Source organism: Rhinoderma darwinii, chromosome 13 (assembly GCF_050947455.1).
Source record: "Rhinoderma darwinii isolate aRhiDar2 chromosome 13, aRhiDar2.hap1, whole genome shotgun sequence".
Lineage (NCBI taxonomy): Eukaryota > Metazoa > Chordata > Amphibia > Anura > Rhinodermatidae > Rhinoderma > Rhinoderma darwinii.
Genome location: NC_134699.1, coordinates 56,874,148 through 56,897,512, shown reverse-complemented (window position 1 = coordinate 56,897,512; position 23,365 = coordinate 56,874,148). Strand labels below are relative to the sequence as shown.

The 23,365-nt window shown below is 42.1% G+C and overlaps 1 protein-coding gene across 5 annotated transcripts in view; it reads left to right on the top strand.

Moving 5' to 3' along the window:
* AATK (apoptosis associated tyrosine kinase) overlaps positions 1-23,365 on the top strand; it is a 77,250-nt gene that overhangs the window by 6,001 nt on the left and 47,884 nt on the right. For 3 of the 5 annotated variants that reach the window (XM_075846159.1, XM_075846156.1, XM_075846161.1), the window contains exon 2: positions 21,282-21,430. In XM_075846159.1, the coding sequence (XP_075702274.1) occupies positions 21,282-21,430 (149 nt within the window). Of the gene's footprint in view, positions 1-21,281; positions 21,431-22,545; positions 22,561-23,365 lie in introns of all 5 variants that reach the window. The other 2 variants (XM_075846157.1, XM_075846158.1) reach the window with 2 other exon arrangements.

Genomic DNA, 23,365 nt, shown 5'->3' with positions numbered 1-23,365 from the left:
ACGTAATTCGAAGCGTAAAACGCCTCCATTACGCCTGAAAAATGGTCGTGTGCACATACCCTTACTATGAGAAGCCAATCAGATGAGCTCTATCACCATGCAGCTGCGTTCCAGAGGTGCCAGTTAATTAAAAAGGAAATCTATCAAACTCCCCTATTTTAAAGTACTGAACTAGTTGGTTCCATTTAATTCATTGTATAATGAAAAGTTCAGCAGCTTTCAAATATACTATTTAAAGGTCTCAGCTTGCTGTCAGTGAATGGGAACATTCTTCTTGATGTTCAAGGGCTTTAAACCTGTCCAGATACATTGTGTTACAATGTATCACTGTACGGCAAATCCATCGGCCTGCAATCCGGATAGGAGAGAGACTTGTGCTGTTGCTTTGTTTATCTCACAGAGGACTGCCTAGGCTGATACATTGAAACAAATTACCAGCTGTAGGTAGGTCTAGAGGGATTTTTTTTCCAATACACACCTGAGACTCTGTTCACACTGTAGTCACATATCCACGAGTTTTTACTGGATCCATGAATGATGGATTCATTAAGATCTGTTTTGCAGCAATTTCTAACCAAACCCATTGACTTATAATTTTTCAATTTTTGTTTTATTTTGGGACACACTTAAGTACCTGGCGACCCCACCCCCCTTCAAGTCATTCATAAGATGCGGATATAAATGATTAAATGTCTGCTGCCACAAGGGGGAGCTCACTGCATATGGATTATAGAGTTTTATTGGATCTGTATAAAACACTTTGTGGTGAGCTCCCCCTGGTGGTAGCTGCAGGCAAACAGAATCTTATCATGTAACTCTATAGCTGTTTAAAGGGAAGCAGGAGATCTGGGTCTTTGCATCAGAAAAACAGAGCTGTGAGCCCTATAAATAATTCTGGAACTATTTAGATTAAATATAATTAAATTATAGGTACATTTACCTGCCTTAAACCACCTTTACTAAGCCGTGCACCATCTTAAACCACCAGAAATATTGAGTGTTAACCAGGATTACCAATGGTCCATAAATTCCTTCACTATAACGGAGTAAGGGGCATTTTGCCATATCCACTGTGGGCACCAGCATTCTTAGATACCCCCTTTTAAATTTTTTAAATTAAAGATTCATAGCGGAGCATTTGTGAGCTAAACAGCCTGGACTCCATGCGGATACCTGCACCTCCGTCCATTCTACAATGGCCTCAGCTGTGAAAAGCATTAGGTGTAATTAAGTTTACATCCTCTAGAGGTAAAAAAAAATAAAAATGTTTCCATTCACTGTCAGTAAGCAGAGATCTTAAAAATGTTGAGGGATTGAAACCCAATATAGCTTAGAAAGTTGCAGAACCATCTGTTTCCATTTCTGATGAGGACAGATGGTAGACCAAACCCCTACGAGTTGAACTAAACCTTATTGAGGATGATAATTCTAGTTAAAGGACTATCTCACGGGAGACCTTCACGTACATCCTCCACTAAAGGACACATAAAAGTATATATAGAACTAGTTTTCCCGTTATATTCCCAAATGATCAGTACAGTAACGCAAAGAAATCTTGAAGTTGAGCGTGCCTTTAAACAGGCCAGGGACGTGGTATTTCCTATGGAAAGCCTGATGTCCTTATAGAAGCCTCAGAACTTGGTGTTCCTCAGAACGGAAGAGACTTGTCAGGATATTTCTCAGTTCCGCATCCTGCTTCTGATGTTTGGTGGACATGTCATAGCCAGGGAGAGCCACCAGGGGCACTAGTCCTGGTCATCTAGCTTATGTCTCTATGGTTTTGGAAAGTTGGCTCGGGTTGACTGTATTCCATCATGTTATGGACCTCCGTCCATTAATAAACAACCATGTAGAAGGATATGAGGAATGTTTCCTCCCGCTCCACTCCTGCTTTCGTTTAGTACTTGTGTAATTCATGCCTTCCGCTTCAGAAAGAATAACCCATAAGTAGGTGGGGTGCCATTTGGAACGCGAAGGTCACAAAAAAAGGACAAATTGTGTAGTTCATAGTTTGGCTACAAACGGGTTATGTGATATGGAGCTGAAACGCGTCGTGTACATAAATTTTGTTCATTGAGCCCCCATGACAACACTTCCTGCCCTGTTCTCTAGCAGCTTAGAATTTTTTTTAAAGGGATGTTGGGGGCATTAAAATCAATGTTTATATTCCAGACGGCCTGAATAGGGGTAGTTAGGGTGCAGACAATGATGTAAATGGTGAGCTAGATTCACACAATGTCTCTAGGTCAACAATGAACTGGCAGAGCACAGGAAAGGAAGTGTTGTCATCGGAACGCTGGGGTAGAGGACCAGCAGACATGGGGTCTGTGATTTCCATAATCTCTCTGAACAGGAAGAATATCGGATTAGATACTTGGTTAATATTATGACAACCCCTATGGTCATTGTAATGGATGCCATTCATGGTTGTAACCTTCCTGCGCCTTTTAGACCAAGATAACTCAAAAACAGAAAGTCACGTCTTCTTATTGTGTTTTTTTGCAATTCCTGTACTAAGAGTGGTTTTTTTTCTCCCTGAAATGCTGTTCATTTTCCCCGTGTCCCCCTTGGTGCTGCTTCTAATCAGTGCTACCTGGGGAGGGGCCCTGAGCAGAAATAATCTCCCTATGGTAGTTTCCAATATAGTCCCTTCTCACTACCCCTGCAGAAGGAGTCTCCTCAGCTGTACTGCCATGCTACTTACTGCAGTGGCTCTGCTCCTTCCCTGACAAGCAGGACATGAAGCTATTTCTACTGGCTGCTCTGCAGTGAACATAGGATCAGTGAACATAGGTGGGGAGCGTGACTTAGCCTGCGTGCCCACCAGCTCTCAGCTCAGTAGAAGGGCGTACACATTCCCATACACTTTGAACACCAGGTGGGGCCATACTATAGAAGTAAATACATAACTCTGACATGCTGTTAAAAACACGATCCAGTGTAATGGGGCAAATATTGTATTTTTTTTAATGATCTACACAATGGACAGATTATTAAAATAATTTCTATATAATATTATACCAGATGCTCTTTAGCCCTGTTGATTCATGGCACAGGCTTGCCATGGTGATGCTTTTCTGTTTTCATTCATAGTTTTGACTACTGTAGCGCGCGGCACACGGAAGTGCGTCCGTGTGCCGTGCGCGGTTTTCACGCACCCATTGACTTCAATGGGTGCGTGATGCGCGAAAAACGGGCAAATATAGGACATGTCGTGAGTTTTACGCAGCGGACACACGCTGTGTGAAAATCACGGACAGACTGAACGACCCCATTGACTAACATAGGTACGTGCAACGCGCATGAAAATCACGCGCGTAGCATGGACGTATTATACGTTCGTCTGAATAAGCCCTCACTCTGTCAGTACTGATTGGACAATGTCAGTCTGTGCAGTGACACACCCCCAGCTGTCCATTTAGTCATACATTTCTAGGAGGAATAACAGAGGAACTGTACAATGTAGAGTTTTAGAAAAAGATGCTCCCGGAATTGGTATTTCATGGGCAATACATCTATTTACTGAAATAGACATGTCAGGAGAGGAGACGGGCCTTTTTAAGCCTATAATGCAAATAGTGTCATGTTTCCTAGCACCAGCCTCTCTAGAAACTGCTGTATACTTTTCAGACTTGTTGTGATAGTGGATTTCATGAAGTGCAAAGAGCTATTTAATGTGGAAGGTGGAGGGAGCCTGTCCTGTTATAAAACACCTTTATGGGAAGATATGGGGCTCAGGAGAGCACAGAGGATTTCAGGAAATGGAACTTTGCAGAGTTTCTGGAAACTGATATGAATCCTTCACGTTTCTGTTTGCCAAACGTGGCGCAGCAAATTCATATTCATAGTCTTCAGAACGCTGCATGGGCACATCTGCAGTACAGACGCATGGCGGAATACCTGTCTACTGACCTTATGAGTGTAGATGAGGGCAGTAGAGGATCACTGTGCCAGTGGATGGTAGCAGAGTCGTAGGTGGGTATGGCGGGGTGGTGACCGGAATACAGATTTGCCAGAAGCGGCTCTCTGTGTAATGAGTTGTGACCTTTTGGAATGCAAATCGCATAGACCCAGACACCGCTCTTTGATGTATAGTGTATGGGATTTGCTGATTTTATGTAGTTTGCAGGTCTAGTTTCTTAAAGCAATCAGAGGACCTCACAGGGTCGTACCATCTAGACTAACCCCAAAAAAAAACACGAAAGAAAAAAAAATATAGAAAAACAATGTAAGGGTTGATGGATCCTATTCATTTATATGGGATTCCAAATCTTCTGCTAAAAAAAAAAAAGAAATAAATAGATCGGTGGAGGGAGGTGGGCAGCCCAGAGAAATGAATGATGCAGTGGCCGAGCATGCCCATTACCACTCCATTCTTATGGGGCTCGCTCCCAGGAACGGCAAGGTAAACCCGTTCTCGTGATCGGTGGAGGTCCCAGTGGTCGGACCCCCACCGATCAGATATTTATTAGGTATCCTGTGGATAGGTGATAAACAAGGATTATGGAAAAACTTCTTCAATCATGTTGACGAATTTTAATTTTATGTAATTCATTCCTGCCCCCTTAAAGTGTCAACATTTTACCCCACAACGTTGTTAGGTACAACATTGTGCAGATTAATTTCTGCCTATATCTTTAGAGCAGTCAGAGCCCTGATTTTGCTATACATACTCCAAATCCCCAGCCTAGATAGAGTTAAATAATAAAATTCTGACTTCCTGCAACTACCACTAGAGGGAGCTCACTGCATTGAGTTCTATTTATAAACAATATGCAGTAAGTTCTTAAGCTCCCTCTAGTGGTGGCTATAGGTAGGCAAAATTTTATTGTGCAGTCCAATGTAATACACGAATGGCTTGTGTCCGCCAGTGCGTTAACTACTCTTACAGAGCATTACTCCGCTTTAGGCCATAGAGGGGAGTCCTTACCCCCCTCTATGATGCCCATATGCCCTTATAAGGTATATGGACTGTGGTTGTCTTTTTGAGACAACCCCATTAATAAGCAGCTGATCCTTATTTATACCTAGTTCTGGGAAAACTGTGACAACTAATACAGTCCCCATTACATCTACTAGAGGGTTGTCACCCGGCTTTGCCAGACTTCTGAACAGCAAATCTGCTCAATTATTGAATCGATATAGGAGTAGGGGGATGTATAGTCATCAAGATGTCTGATAGTCCCGTTATATTATTTAAAGGCGTTGTCCAGGATTAGAAAATCATGACTTCTTTCTTCCAAAAACAGCGCCACACCTGTCTTCAGATTGTGTGGGGTATTGCAGCCCAGCGTCACTTCGAAGGAGCCAAACTGCAGACACAAACAATACACAGGCGTAGCCATATTTTCTAACCCCGTACAGTCCCTTTAACAGCAGCCATATTGGTTGTCACCCACATATCAAGGACTTAAAATAATAATCAAATCTTGAGTCATCTTCTATTGCCAAGTTGTTAAAAATTAAATTCTGCTGCTTTGTAGTTAAACCTGTATCTGGCAAAACTGAGTGACAACCTATTTGGTCGCTATTCTAGCTCTTAAAGGGTTGTCAGACAGGTAGGAGTTCCAGAAACCTTGGTGACTACCTCGGAATGCATTTTAATGGAAGCCGTATTAGTAGTCACCCAGACTGGCTGTCTTATGCCTCATGCACACGGCCGTGCCCGTAACCACACTGCCCATGATTGCGGGCACGGCCACGTACAGCCACTCGCAAATATACGGGAAGGTGTCCGTGGTCAATAGAAATGTATGGGTCCGTAATTGCAGACTGCAATTACGGACAAATTTCATCCATCCGCAAATACTATCCGTAAATACGGATCCGTAGTAATTTATAGCCATCCGTGAATCATCCGCATATACAGAACTGTGTCCATAAATATAGTCCATAGTGCATCTGTATTTACGGATCCGCAAAAGAAGAAATCCACAAATTATATGCAACATCTGAAAACCTGGCATCGCCTAGCAACGCTTCCGTAATTACGGATGGCTACGGGTGCCCATCCGTAATTACGGAAGTGCCCGTAGAATTCTATGGGGAGTCTGTGCCAGAATTACGGACAAAAAAAAAAAAGACATGTTCTATCATTTCTACAACACGGACACCCATCCGTAAAAATACGGAAAGATGTCAGTAGCCCATAGAAATTAATGGGTCCGTAATCACGGATGAAAAATACGGTGGTGTGCACAGGGCCTTACAGACGGTGAGAAGATTGCTGCTAATGAAGGCGGCAGCTTTCTTAATCCCAGTCTAGTAGGTCAGCATCTCGCCTGTCGCTTTGAAATGCAATTTATCCTTAATCTAATGATGGCAAGGCGGCTGCAAGTCACCAAATATCTATGGGATTAAACTTTCTTATCCGCCAATTCCATTGAGCCCTCAATTGCCCAAATACGGTCCGAGTGACCCATATCATTAACCCTCGACATCCTGTAGCGGCAGTAGATACTCCTAGGAAGTGAGCTGTCTCTGGTGCTGAAGGGAAGGTCTCATTGTTCCAGCACCGAAGATATCTGTCTATATAATATTCTGGAGAGCGGAGGATACGCTTGTACTTCTGCCTCGCTCTGACACCCATTCTGGGATCGGTTCCAGGTTTGCTCCTGCTTGGCTGGCTTGCTGCAATGTATTAATAGGATTGAGGTTAAGTTCTTCTTGGGATATATTTATTCTCAGGGGGTTGGAGTGTTTTCTTGAATAATTTCTTTGCAACCAAACAATTGTATATTAATGGGACGCATTCACAGGATGCCGTTTTCTATAGAAGTGGTAATAGGAAGATTTCCTTAAAGGGCTACGGACACCCCCTATACATATGTCCTATTAGGCCGGGTTCCCACGTGTGGCAACGCTGCGGAACTTCCGGAACGGAATTCTTCGCGGAAATTCCGCAGTATTTACAGTAGCAGCAAAGTGGATGAAATTAAGAAAACCTCATGCCGCGGGGAAAAAACACAGCGTGAACGCTAATAAATTGACCTGCAGTGCGGAATTTAAATCCGCAGTATTGCGGGTTTTCCCCATTGAATTCAATGGGGATAACCAGCAACAAAAAAAATCAACGAAAACGCAGCATAAATGGACATGCTGCGGATTTAAATTCCGCACCGCAGGTCAATTTATTAACATTTACGCTGCTTTTTTTTTTTTAAAGGAAAAAAAAGAAAATAAATAAATAGCAGCGATTCCGCAGCAAAAATCGCAACTCAGAAAAAACATACTTACCCAGAACGCCCTGCTTGTTCCTGTAGTCCGGCCTCCTGGGATGACGTTTCAACCCACGTGACCGCTGCAGCCAATCACAGGCCAATCACATGGCCTGCAAGGTCATCTTATGAAGCCAAACTACGCGCAGGGAGGGGGCAAGTATAAACATTTTTTTTTTATCAGCGCTGCTTTCCACAGTGGAAATTTCGCCTAAAAAAACACACCATAACGTGGTGCGGTTTTACGGACAGAATGTGCTGCGGGTTCTAGATCAGATACGCTGCGTAGTTTTTTCGCAGCGTATCCGACCCGTGGGAACCCGGACTTAGGCTGAAACTGTTCCAGACGTTTTTTGCACAGTGGTTTGACAAAAACTCGTCAAAACACTCGTCAAGGTGTTTTTTTTCCTCCTTCTGACTGATTGAAATGGGGTTTTGGAGGCGTAAACCGCGTCAAGATGGGTCATATCGCTTCTTTTTACAGCGACTCGGTTTTTTTACTCGCAGTAAAAAAAACTCGTCCAACTCCCATTGAAATCAATGGGAGCCATTTTCGGGCGTTTTTTGCAGAGCGGTTACCGCGCCAAAAAACTCTGTGTGAACAGGGCCTTAGGGTGTAAGGGGAAAAGAAACTTGCCAGTAGCGATTAAGGCTAAACGTGGGGGTCCTGGCAAGGGCACTCGATAGTACCCACCTCCCAGTTGTGGTGATCCTACCTATGGAAATCCAACTTCTTTTTGTTGTATATTGGCCTCCAAATACTCGTGAAGGTTTTGTACCCCTTCAGTCATTAGAAATAAAGGATCTTTTTTTTTCCCAGAAACACCACCACATCCGTCTATGGGCTGTGTCTAGAGGATAAGCTGTAATACCAAACACAGCCAGTAGACAAACATGGCGCTGTTTTTGGAAAGAAAAAATAAAATCATTTTTTTTTCCTAATCCAGGACAATATGAATACTAGGAGCAGACTGAGAAGTGATGTCTCTCCTTCCGGATCAAGATTGGTGGTGGCCACTGGGCAGAACATGAACGGGGGGGGGGGGGGGGGTTCCATGTTTTTGGAAAGGAGGAAAATGATGAAGTTGTACTGTCCTAATACTCCCCAAATAATTATACCTTACACTACCTAAATCAGACAAATACGGTGCCCACATAACATGGCCATATGATGCGAACATAATAGTGCCACACAATACCCAGTACCCACGGACGAACGTGAAATTGTACTACATGAGCTGGTGATGGGGTTGGAGGTTACAAGGAATTTAGCCTTATCCTTTTTCTCCATATTTTGCTCACGAACCTTCCTTCATGTATTTCCTATGATAAAAATATCACAAGAATGAAGATCACTGCTGCCGTATCGGGTCTTGCATCACTATTTTTCCAAAAATAGTATCAGTGACTCATGCTAGTCCATCCACGTAAGGATAAAATATGACTAATACCAATTTGGGGTATAGAGTAAGACCAACAACTAATTAAAAGTGTAAATTATTCCAAAGACCTGCCAATTATTTATACTCAAAATCTTCACAGCTGATGGTGTCCAAAAATAAACTAGAAAAATGATGTAAAAAATATTAACGCGGAGTCCCTCGCTTTCAGCTACATTTCTGTTGCTGTTTTTGTGACTAGCCTTAAAAAACAAAAGCACATACAATAAGCTGACATTTCCCGTTTTCTGCAGCTCACTTTTGAGCTTTGCTGTGTAGACTGGGACAGAGTAGGCAACAAGGGTGTACATATAATAGAGGCAGCCCATGATATGGGGCCCAGCTCTGGTTAGTCCAATCCCCTTTGCTATTGGGTGACCGGTACCTGTGCAGGATTCCGCTCGCAGGGGGACAGGGATTGTTAGCAAACAAAGGGGTAGGAACTGGCCCAGGGGTCATCATGGACATGGCCTTAAATGGGAAAACAAAAAGCAGGCCATTCTGTCATGGGTTGCAAAACCCAGCAACCTACAGTTAAGTGAAGAGGCCTTGCATGCAGTACCCTCTATTTAAGTCTATGGGAGCTATGGAAGGATCCAAGAAATCGGCACATAAATGCTAAAGATGGGAATACCCCTTTAAGGAGGATGGGAAATGGGTAGCAATCCGTCAATCATTTCCTTACTTTTGACATGAAGATTAAAATTATAACGACTCTTTAGTACCAATATAAAAAAAAGAGACGAATATTAGGATATAGTTTATGCGCCGCTTGAAAACGATGAACAAATTATGTAAAAGTATCGCTCTTAAGCATACATACATTTGTTACTATGGGAACAGGCAAAAATTTAAATGAAAAACAATTAGGATACAAGCCTTGCCTCGGTACAAACATTGATCTCATATCGCTAGAATAAGCCATCAGCGTCCGGTTGGTGGGGGTCCGACAGATGTGACCTTAATTGCCGACCACGTGACCTCCGGATCAAGGCAATCGGATACAACATGCGACAAAGCGGCACCGGCTTGCCTAGCTTTGCTGCCACTCTGTTCTAGCGATCGGCAGGAGTCACAGCGGTCAGATCCCCTCTGAACATTGCTGGTGTATCGTAGTGATCAAAGGTAGCAAGTATATTTAAAGGGAAACTCCAGTTCAGTGCCCCTTTAAAGTGCATGTCCAAGTTGAATACCATTATATAGATTTAATCCACATGGAAAGCGGAGTCACTTTGTAAATACATTACTTTACTTTTCCTGTACTGATCCTGAGTTAGTCTTTGTTATACTCCAGAGCTGCATTCACAATTCTGCTTGTTACTGGAAACAGTAAGAGAGTTTGTCATCAGACACACCCCTTCCAGCTTAACTAAGCTCTTATACACTAGGGAGAGTTATTTGTCCTATATCAGAGGGCCTGGTGTAAAGGCGCCCTTTCCCGGATTGCAAATCATAAGAAAAGTCTCTGAAAAGACACTGAACAAGCAGGGAATTTTTTGCTCTAAAGCCTGTAAAATGGTCTTACAGGACTATATTTTAGGCGGTGACTCAGGTCTGTACAAGACTAGTAATGTACTTACAAAGGGACTTAATTTTATATGCAGGGAATAGGGAATGTAGCCGCATCCTTTGGGAAGTGTGAGATCCAGGCCCCTAAGGCCAGTAGCGTCCCCTTCAGTCATGATAGAAGAGGTGCCCATCCCGAAGGCATGTTATTATCGCATCACTTTGTTTACAGGTGGGATTGCGCTGAAAATTATCTTGCGCTTAATCCTTAATGGTTATTTTGATATCTTGTGGTCGTAACCACCATGCAAATCACGAAATTGCGTGGTGCCCCAGAGCTCAGAGGGCCCCTGTCAACCCACTAGCAGTGCCAGAACTTTAAACTCTATCTGCGTCCTCAGGATATAGATACAGTAGTCAACATTCTCGTCGCTAGCACTGGGCAAAAGCTTGTTGCCCCGGCAAATGACAGATTAAATTGTATACAATTGAATACTATGGGGGAGCAGGGAGCTGTTAGCTCCCTGCTCCACCATTCACTCAGCTTACAGCCTATGAGACACTGGGACAGGATCCCTCTGCAGGCCGGTGCAATTAAGTCACTGCATCATGCTGACCTACGCAAGGATCCGATCTTGGAATCTCATAGGCTGCAGGCCTAACGTGGCAGAGAAAGCCTGCTGTGCAGCTCGGCTTGTCGCAAAACGGGGCTTGGTGAGAATTGTATTATTTGATTAAGGGGTACTATTACTGAAAGAGGGCACTATCTACAGGGGGCACGGAGTGTGGCACTCTCCACAGGGCGCACTGCGTGTGGTCACAGACCATAAATTTAACCGTTTGCTTTCTATGGAATGTAGAAAATGGCTGCAAACTTTATGTACATTTAAAGAGGTTGTCCAGTCCCTAAAAATGTATGGCCTATTTTCAAGATAGGCCATCAATATCTGATTGGTTGGGGTCCGACTGCCAGGAACTCCATCAGCTGTATTGAAGGGGTCCCAGTGCTCGTACGAGCGCTGCTTCCCCTTCATTCCGGTCACTGCTCACACGTTGAATTGCCGACAACAGTAGCGACGGTTCACAATATTACACCCTCCTCCCATCGGGGTGTCGGTGATTCACAGTGTGAGCAGTAAGGGAAATGAAGGGGAAGCAGCTTGTAAACTTCAGAACAGGCGATAGGTGGGAATGCCGCAATTCGGACCCCAACCCATCAAATATAGATGGCCTATCAGGAGGATAGGCCATCAATTTTTAGGGGACTGGGCAACCCCTTTAGGCTAGGGCTACATGGCAACTTACGCCCATAACATCGCAACGCACTGCTACATCGCAACTAATGATGGCGAATGTGGTTGCGTTGCAACCCGAAAGTTACCGTAGCCATATTTGTTATCATTTTAGCCCTAACCTAAATTGCGGCCCTTGATGCCATTTGAGAACGCTACATTTCATTTTGTCCAGTGCTCCCCTTTGTACCTGAGAGCTGGCTGGACATGTGCACCATATATTACAATCTACAAAAGTCACGGAAACAGCGAAGTCCATCCACTAGAAATGGCGACGCCCGGGCATATGGCATGGGGTCTTGTCTGGGCACCAGTGGGAGTCTTATCAGCAACAGCAGAACGCCCACCAATCAAACATTTATGACGTGTATAGTTGGAATGCCCCTTTAATAATGTTGAGGATGCCCATATCAGAAAAAAAGCAGGCTTATAATACCACTATGCTGGCATTGCCTGCTGCGGTTTGTGCAATAGATCCAATATCTAAGTGTGGACTCATGTTGTTGGTCAGCAGATGGCATATCGTACCCGGCAGCACATACCGAGTGTAGATAAAACTCCGGGTGATTTAAAACTGGTACCCCCCGCGCTTACTGACGCAAATATCCATGTTACAGGAGGCGGGGGTCATAAGATAAAAATGGCCCCACTCCCATGTTATCCTTTTTGGAGCCCAGGGCAAGGGTAAATGGTAGGGGCCCCCCCTGCACTTTACAAAAATCACCTATGTTGTGAGAATTTTACGGTACAGCATAGGCAAAGAAATAAATATATGGACGGCATAAACCATTTACTATGCTCTGTTAACCCTTTAAGCCACCATGACGCAACTGTACGTCACGGATTGGAATACATTAAGTCACCATGACGCACAGCTAGATGTACCCCACGTGGTGCCATTGAAAAATACAACTCCACCCGCAAAAAAAAAAAAGTCCACATATGGTTTTGTCGACGACAAAACAAAAAAAGTTCTGTCTCTCTGAATGTGGCGACGCAAGATAGGAGGGGATACAGCGGCTCATCAGACAGTATCACGCTGGATAGGATTAGATACACGGCCCCAACTGACAGTATTACATAAGATACACTTAGATAGAGCCCAGTAGACAGTATCACACATGAAAGGCTTAGATACAGGTCCCCAGCAGACAGTATCACACACAAAAGGTTTAGATACAGGTCCACAGCAGACAGTATCACACACGAAAGGCTTAGATACAGAGCCCCAGCAGACAGTATCACAAATGATAGGATTAGATACAGGTACACAGCACACAATATCACGCATGATTGGATTAGATACAGGGCCCCAGCAGACCGTATCACGCATTATAGGATTAGATATATCAGCTGAGCAGACTATATCACACATGAAAAGCTTAGATATACAAGGCCCAGCAGACAGTATCACACATAGTAGGCTTAGATACAGGGCTCAGCAGACAGTATCCATTTACTTATCTTTCCCACTCCTGAGCCGGGTTCTCCTCAACAGGTTAGTTGAGTGAGGAGGATCATGGAGGACTGAAACTCCAACATGAGGAAGACTTGTTTCCTGTAGTACCAGCATCTCTCCACAAGAGGGAACCATATGTTCTCAGGCTTTGTTTACAGGAGGACGGACCACCCACCTGTGTGACACCAGTGGAATGTTACATTTTACCGTGGGACGGGGAGGTCAGAACCACTGTGCCCCCATAACAGCTACTAGAGCACCCACATTCCCATGTTTTCGCAAGCAGCCATGATTTTTATGGTAAAGTTGGCATGCAGCTGGGGCTTTTGGGGGGCATCAGCGGGTGAGGAAGCGCTCCGCTAAGGTACGAACAGCTGGGACTTTTGGGGAGAGTGGCTGCACCTTAGGCTGATGCCCTAAGGGGCACAACTGTTGGGGAGGTCTTTTAAGAGGGCGCACTAATATTTACATGAGTCTTTTTTTGCCACAATTTCCGTAAGAGTGCTGCAATTTTTGCAAAAATAACAGTTTTGCTGTGGTCACGTAAATGGTGGTTTCTAAGGCTTAGGTTCTGTTCACATCGGCGCTAGCATTTCCATTATTCTGTCAAAATAGAATAACGAGGAAGACGGAAGCGCCGGATCCGTTGCATGACGGAAACCAATGCTGCTCGACAAAACCGATCGACTTTAAGGCTGGGTTCACACGACCTATTTTCAGGCGTAATGGAGGCATTTTACGCCTCGAATTACGCCTGAAAACACGGCTCCAATACGTCGGCAAACATCTGCCCATTACTTTCAATGGGCTTTACGATGTACTGTGCCGACGACCTGTCATTTTACGCGTAAAATTACAGCCTCGTCAAAAGAAGTGCATGACACTTCTTGGGACGTTTTTGGAGCCGTTTTCTCATAGACTCCAATGAAAACAGCTCCAAAAACGGCCGTAAAAAACGCAGCGAAAAACGCGAGTTGCTCAAAAAACGTCTGAAAATCAGGGGCTGTTTTCCCTTGAAAACAGCTTTGTATTTTCAGACGTTTTTTGTTAAGTGATGAACATACCCTAATGGGTTCCGTCAGGTTTCCGTGTTTGTGCCAGACCAAATAGCCTGCGCTTTTTTTTTTCCCGCAAAAATGATGAAAACGGCGATGGAGCCTCCAACGCAAAATAGGGACAATCTCGGCAAATTCGGGATGGCTGGCAGCTATGGGGCACCCAGCTTTCCTACAATCCTGTCAGCCTTACTGTAAAATGAGAGATTAGCTACTGTAGATTTTCCGTTCAGGAGTCTAGAAAAGCACGGAGACTTTTCCCGTAGTGGCCATATTGGATTTCCTGGAAATTAATACAACTAAAGAAAAGTCTTAACGGCTTTTTTCTTTCTTTAAAACGCACCCAGCCAGCTGTAAGTTTGTACACCCCGTCCCGATTATTCGCATTCCCCTCCCCCGCTCCCATTTATCAATGCGTTCTTTCTTTCCCTCAGCGGCTAAATAATCACGGCACTTGTTCCTGGTGATAACGTGGTAATCGCCCAGCTGCAGACCGCAGCATCTTCACCCCGTCCCCTCCTCCAATTCATCCCCTTTTCCATGGAGAGAGGTGGCTTCTCCATTGACAGGACAGTGACGGCTCGGGGACGGTGCCCGACTTGCCCGAGACTCTTAACCCCAAAGTCGCTGCTCATTCTTTATTCCACCATCTGATATACTATCTCCGAGAGAAATTGTCCTTGTTGCCCATAGCAACCAATCACTTTTCCCAGCGCAGATCGGAAAGTGAAAGCTGAACTCGGATTGGTCGCTGTGGGTCACATGGCCACTGACTGTCGACACATAAGGCCCAGGAATCTGTTGCATATTTGTAATACTTTTTGTTATCAAAAGTAGTAGAGCTGAGTTTGTCACTTGGCACGACTCATGATCTACAGCAGGATAATGTACTAAACTATCCTAGTGTGTTCTTTGTGTGTGCACAGGGGACAGTCAAATGACAAATTCAGCTCTACTACATTTGTAGATGTGCCAAGACCGATTTCCTTTAGTATCTAAAGAATTGCAGCGTGCTCCATTGTAGGATCCAGAAGTGTCGCTGCTAGGGGAGAATACAGTGCCTCATCGATAAACGGAGTGCCAACGACGGTGAGATTCACAGTTGAAATATTATTTCTATAATACCCTAGGTGGGGGAATGGGAGGAGGATTCCCATCGGAGAGCACGAACAAAAACCGACTACTCCTTTAAATAGTTAGTTTTCAAAGACTATAATTTTGATGGCCTATTCTTAGGATGATTGGTGGTGGTGCGACTCTTATCAACCCCTGAATGGGATTAAGCTGCAGTACCAGGTACCACCACATCCGGATGTACGGCACTGTGTCTGAGGAAACAATGAAGGAAACCTCTTCTTGCCGCTGATCGGCGGTGGGGGCAGAGATTCTAAGATAAGGGCAAATGATGAAAGTCACATAGCTTGGCTACTGCAGTTACACTAGGTCCCCTTTCCTTTGTGGACCACTGGAAAGTATAAAGGGGTTGTAGGAGATTAGAAAAACATAGCTGCCTTTTTCCAGAAATAGGTTGTCTGGTATTGCAGCTCAATCCTATTGACTTGAATGGAGCCGAGTTGTCCCAAGCAAGTGAGTGTTGACCCGTCTGCAAGGAGCCCCATCAATCCCAGGAAGATGCCCAGTCTTGAACTACAATGATGCCAAGGACTGGGACCTGCTGGATCTCCGCCAGTCTGACCTACAAATCCAGTTGGCATTTTGGAAAGTATCTTTTTCGGGAAAAACTACTTTAGTTGTTACTAGGGTCACAAAACCAAAGTCGTATAATGCAATTCAGTGGTCATTAGGGCATCTTGTATTGACTGGCGAGAAGTGACATCATCGGAAAACACACCTTGCAACAGCTTCTGATGGACACTACACATGGCAGAACCCGTCTCCTAACCCAACATCTGCAGCTCTGGAAAGTCACTAACAATCCTGATTTATAGTTATGTAGGCTCCCAAATGGGCAGCACTTGTGGATTTGTTTATCATGGATGAGGACACGGCTTAGAGAGATCAATAAAGGTCAATTTTCTCCAACTTTTCTTCTGCTGTGATGTGAGGGGGAAAAGTGCTTCTGTCTACAACCACAGTGCAGTCAGACAGGCTATCGATCGTGATGATCCAGACTGTGTCCATGATGCATTAAAGAGATTATATATATATATATATATATATATATATATATATAATGTATGTGTGTACATGAATATAACTACTATAATACTGCTCCTATATACAAGAATATAACTACTATAATACCGCCTCTATATACAAGAATATAACTACTATAATACTGCCCCCTATGAGCAAGAATATAACTACTATAATACTGCCCCTATATACAAGAATATAACTACTATAATACTGCTCCTATATACAAGAATATAACTACTATAATACTGCTCTCTATATTCAACAATATAACTACTATAATACTGCCTCTATATACAAGAATATAACTACTATAATACTGCTCCTATATACAAGAATATAACTACTATAATACTGCCCCTATATACAAGAATATAACTACTATAATACTGCCTCCTATATACAAGAATATAACTACTATAATACTGCCCCTATATACAAGAATATATCTACTATAATACTGCCTCCTATATACAAGAATATAACTACTATAATACTGCCCCTATATACAAGAATATAACTGCTATAATAGTGCCCCTTATATACAATAATATAACTACTATAATACTGCTCCCTATATACAACAATATAACTACTATAATACTGATCCTATATACAAGAATATAACTACTATAATACTGCCCCTATATACAAGAATATAACTACTATAATACCGCTCCTATATACAAGAATATAACTGCTATAATACTGCTCCTATATACACAAGAATATAACTACAATAATACTGCTCCCTATATACAAGAATATAACTACTATAATACTGCCTCCTATATACAAGAATATAACTACAATAATACTGCTCCCTATATACAAGAATATAACTACTATAATAGTGCCCCCAATATACAAGAATATAACTACTATAATACTACTCCTATATACAAGAATATAACTACTATAATACTGCCCTTATATACAAGAATATAACTACTATAATACTGCCCCTATATACAAGAATATAACTACTATAATACTGCCTCCTATATACAAGAATATAACTACTATAATACTGCCCCTATATACAAGAATATAACTACTATAATACTACCCCAATATACAAGAATAAAACTACTATAATACTGCTCGTATATACAAAAATATAACTACTATAATACTGCCCCCTATATACAAGAATATAACTACTATAATACTGCCCCCTATGTACAAGAATATAAGTACTATAACACTGCCCCCAATATACAAGAATATAACTACTATAATACTGCCCCTATATACAAGAATATACTATAATACTGCCCCCTATATACAAGAATATAACGACTATAATACTGCCTCCTATATACAAGAATATAACTACTACAATACTGCTCCTATATACAAGAATATAACTACTATAATACTGCACCTATATACAAGAATATAACGACTATAATACTGCCTCCTATATACAAGAATATAACTACTACAATACTGCTCCTATATACAAGAATATAACTACTATAATACTGCACCTATATACAAGAATATAACTACTATAATACTGCCCCTATATACAAGAATATAACTAGTATAATACCGCTCCTATATACAAGAATATAACTACTATAATACTGCTCCTATATACAAGAATATAACTACTATAATACTGCCCCCTATATACAAGAATATAACTACTATAATACTGCCCCTATATACAAGAATATAACTACTATAATACTGCCCCCTATATACAAGAATATAACTACTATAATACTGCCTCCTATATACAAGAATATAACTACTATAATACTGCCTCCTATATACAAGAATATAACTACTATAATACTGCTCCTATATACAAGAATATAACTACTATAATACTGCCCCTATATACAAGAATATAACTACTATAATACTGCCCCTATATACAAGAATATAACTACTATAATACTGCCCCCTATATACAAGAATATAACTATTATAATACTGCCTCCTATATACAAGAATATAACTACTATAATACTGCCTCCTATATACAAGAATATAACTACTATAATGCTACTACTATATACAAGAATATAACTACTATAATACTGCTCCTATATACAAGAATATAACTACTATAATACTGCCCCTATATACAAGAATATAACTACTATAATACTGCCTCCTATATACAGGAATATAACTACTATAATACTGCCCCCTATATACAAGAATATAACTATTATAATACTGCCTCCTATATACAAGAATATAACTACTATAATACTGCCTCCTATATACAAGAATATAACTACTATAATGCTGCTACTATATACAAGAATATAATTACTATAATACTGGCCACTATATACAAGAATATAACTACTATAATACTGTCCCTATATACAAGAATATAACTACTATAATACTGCCCCTATATACAAGAATATAACTATTATAATACTGACCATATATACAAGAATATAACTACTATAATGCTGCTACTATATACAAGAATATAACTACTATAATACTGCCTCCTATATACAAGAATATAACTACTATAATACTGCTCCTATATACAAGAATATAACTACTATAATACTGCCTCCTATATACAAGAATATAACTACTATAATGGCATGGCCCCACGTGGCGGTTTTCCTCCGCAGCTGTCCGCATCAATGCCGCACAGAATCTGCGTTGCAGATTCTGCGGCGAATCTGCCCAAAATGTGCAGTAAATTGATGCGGACTAGCTGCTGCGGACTGCGGGAAAAGTGCTTCCCTTCTCTCTATCAGTGCAGGATAGAGAGAAGGGACAGCACTTTCCCTAGTGAAAGTAAACGAATTTCATACTTACCGGCCGTTGTCTTGGTGACGCGTCCCTCTTTCGGCATCCAGCCCGACCTCCCTGGATGACGCGGCAGTCCATGTGACCGCTGCAGCCTGTGATTGGCTGCAGCCGTCACTTAGACTGAAACGTCATCCTGGGAAGCCGGACTGGAGACAGAAGCAGGGAGTTCTCGGTAAGTATGAACTTCTATTTTTTTTACAGGTTGCTGTATATTGGGATCGGTAGTCACTGTCCAGGGTGCAGAAACAGTTACTGCCGATCACTTAACTCTTTCAGCATCCTGGACAGTGACTATTTACTGACGTCTCCTAGCAACGCTCCCGTAATTACGGGAGCCCCATTGACTTCCTCAGTCTGGCTGTAGACCTAGAAATACATAGGTCCAGCCAGAATGAAGAAATGTCATGTCCAAAAAGCAAGACGCATCCGCAGCACACATGACATGTGCATGACAGCTGCGGACTTCATTGCGGAATTTAGAATCTCCATTGAAGTCAATGGAGAACTTCCGCAATGAGTCCGCAACCAGTCCGCCACTGGTCCGCAACATCCATTGTATGCTGCGGACACCAAATTCCGCACTGCAACCTATGCTCCGCAGCGGAATTTTCAGCCACGTCTAAACGAAGCCTACTAAAAAGAAGTGGAAGGCAATGGAGAAACGGCTCCGCTGCGGATTAACGCTGTGGAGTGTCCGCAGCGGAATTCAAGAGCAATTCCGCCACGTGGGGCTTTGCCCTAATACTGCCCCTATATACAAGAATATAACTACTATAATACTGCCCCTATATACAAGAATATAACTACTATAATACTGCCCCTATATACAAGAATATAACTACTATAATACTGCCCCCTATATACAAGAATATAACTACTATAATACTGCTCCTATATACAGGAATATAACTACTATAATGCTGCCTCCTATATACAGGAATATAACTACTATAATACTGCCCCCTATGTACAAGAATATAACTACTATAATACTGCCCCCTATGTACAAGAATATAACTACTATAATACTGCTCTCTATATACAAGAATATAACTACTATAATACTGCCCCCTATATACAAGAATATAACTACTATAATACTGCCCCTATATACAAGAATATAACTACTATAATACTGCCTCCTATATACAAGAATATAACTACTATAATACTGCCCCTATATACAGGAATATAACTACTATAATGCTGCCTCCTATATACAGGAATATAACTACTATAATGCTGCCTCCTATATACAGGAATATAACTACTATAATACTGCCCCTATATACAAGAATATAACTACTATAATACTGCCCCCTATGTACAAGAATATAACTACTATAATACTGCCCCCTATGTACAAGAATATAACTACTATAATACTGCTCCTATATACAAGAATATAACTACTATAATACTTCCCATTATGTAGAAGTATAGAACCAGCAATAATACAGAAAATTCCTAAATCGATAGCATACATCACTAGAGTTACTAACACTTTATACATATTTACGCCACATTTTTATGTGTCAGTAAGTGGCGATCAGATGGTGTTTGCTTGGCAGGACACTGTTTTATCACATGAAAGGGCTTGGTCCTGACTTCATCGGTGGCAGGGCTTTGAAAAACAAGGGCTGATTGTGTGGATCTAAATTCTGATTGCCTTAGTTTCAGGATAATGGCATACAATATCCTTGTATGATATCGCCCTCTGGTGGTAAGTCTTTGAAACGGCTTCTGTTATATTTTTTTCAATTCTACTCAACTTTTTTTTGTTATATCGGTGTCTGGTTAAGATGAATTACAATAACCAATGCATTTGTCACTAGGACCGTCACCCAGCTTTCCCAGAATCCTGAAAGACGAACATATATAGAAGCAAAGGTGTATATGTGCAATACTAGGCAGTTTTCACATTAAGAACTCAAGGCCAGCTGGCTTACATATAATATGACCACTATTACGGGTCGTCCCCCAGCTTTCCTGAAGCCCTGAATGACACATCTGCTACGTTACGCAGCAGTATGGCATTAGGGAATGTATTTCTAGACATTTGACACTGAGGACTGTAGGAAAAATGGTGGCCGTATTAGTTGTCACCTAACCTTCCCAGACGCTCATATGACTCAAAAGGTTACATAAGATAAAAGAATAAAAATAATTCCCAGAAACAGCGCCACATTTGTCCAAAGGCCGTGCCTGGTATTGCAGCTCAGCCCAATTGACTTGCAGTAGGCACAGATATGAGAATGATCTATGTTTTAGTCTGTTCTAGTCCATATACATTACGCCAAGTAGTTTATACCTAGGAGCTGGTTAACAATCCTTACATTTCTTCTCTTCTCCAGATGGAGCGCCGCTGAGTGAGTTGTCCTGGCCATCCTCGCTTGCGGTGGTGGCAGTTTCGTTCTCTGGACTCATCACTTTCATATTCCTCATGCTGGCTTGTCTGTGCTGCAAGAAGGGGGACATTGGATTCAAGGTAGGGACTTTCAAGGTAGGACCGATAGCTGGAGGCTGTGTCCCTTTAAATGTGTGTTTAGTGTGTCTCCATCTGTAGCAGTCTTCCAGAGAACAATAGGCATCCTTTAGACAAGCTGTGTTACGCAGATGTAGCAGAGCTCAATTTGTTATTTAAATGGAAACTCCATTAATCATTGACATTTTTTTATTCAGAAGCCATTTTTGGTGTATAGCACTTTTTTGTGTAAAATAATCCTAATTTTGAACCATTTTCCAGTCTGAATACGGACAGCATTGTAAACTGTGGGAGTTTTCTGGTCACACGGCAATTAGAATGGAGAACACCCATTAATTACATTGCTGGCTGCAACTTTCTAAACCGCTTTATTTATAAAAAGTTCACTACTCCTTTAAGAAAATAAATATTGTTGGCTTACCTGCAAATCCTGGGGGGGGGGGGGGGCTAAACCATCCATCATGATTTCATCAGCTGTGCCAATAGATACCTTTCACTCTGCTACATTGATAAAGGCAGCTCTGCTACATCTCGGACACCTTTTTGATATTGTAACCCTTTTAGAGCGGTTTACTCCCCTGCAGTGGGGCAGACATGTGCCCTCATTGGATATTTGGAGGCATCATGGCCGCTCCACTTAATTTTGTTAGAAGGAGACAGGCACAATATAAAGCAGGCCCCAACTTTTTCATGGGGAAGACCCCTTTAATTCCACCGGACAGTTATGTTTCTATAGGAGCACACAACATAAACTATCCATGGGTGTAGCATTTACAGTAGCAGCTTCGATGTTGTATATGATTTCTTTTTCTGGAAACAGCGCCACTCTTGTCCAGTGGTTTTGTCTGATATTGCAGCTCAGCCCAATTAAACTGAATAAGGCTGAGCTGCAATGCCAGATCCAGCCTTTATGGCGCTGTTTCTCAGACTATTCTCAGCTCGTTTTTAATAAAGTGGGGGTACCCGTTACTTCCTTTGTTATGGGGCCCGTTCTGTTCTAGTCACCCCTCTTATTCCTTCATTGGAGTTGTATGGTGTAGCTGCACGTTACTTTATATGGACCCCTATAGTCTCGTGGCTGCTATATGATATTCTCTCATCTTTTTCTCTTCGCTACGGATGTTTTTTTTTAGCAGACGGACAACTTGGTGAGTAATATACAAGGCAGATCACCCGGAATCTAGTATACAAGGCAGATCACCCGGAATCTAGTATACAAGGCAGATCACCCGGAATCTAGTATACAAAGCAGATCACCCGGAATCTAGTATACAAGGCACATCACCCTGAATCTAGTATACAAGGCACATCACCCTGAATCTAGTATACAAGGCACATCACCTGGAATCTGGTATACAAGGCAGATCACCCGGAATCTAGTATACAAGGCAGATCACCCTGAATCTAGTATATAAGGCACATCACCCTGAATCTAGTATACAAGGCACATCACCCACAAGGCGCATCACCCGGAATCTAGTATACAAGGCGCATCACCCTGAATCTAGTATACAAGGCGCATCACCCTGAATCTAGTATACAAGGCACATCACCCTGAATCTAGTATACAAGGCACATCACCCTGAATCTAGTATACAAGGCACATCACCCGGAATCTAGTATACAAGGCACATCACCCTGAATCTAGTATACAAGGCACATCACCCGGAATCTAGTACACAACGCACATCACCCGGAATCTAGTATACAACGCACATCACCCGGAATCTAGTATATAAGGCACATCACCCTGAATCTAGTATATAAGGCGCATCACCCTGAATCTAGTATACAAGGCGCATCACCCTGAATCTAGTATACAAGGCGCATCACCCGGAATCTAGTATACAAGGCGCATCACCCGGAATCTAGTATACAAGGCACATCACCCGGAAACTAGTATACAAGGCAGATCACCCGGAATCTAGTATACAAGGCACATCACCCTGAATC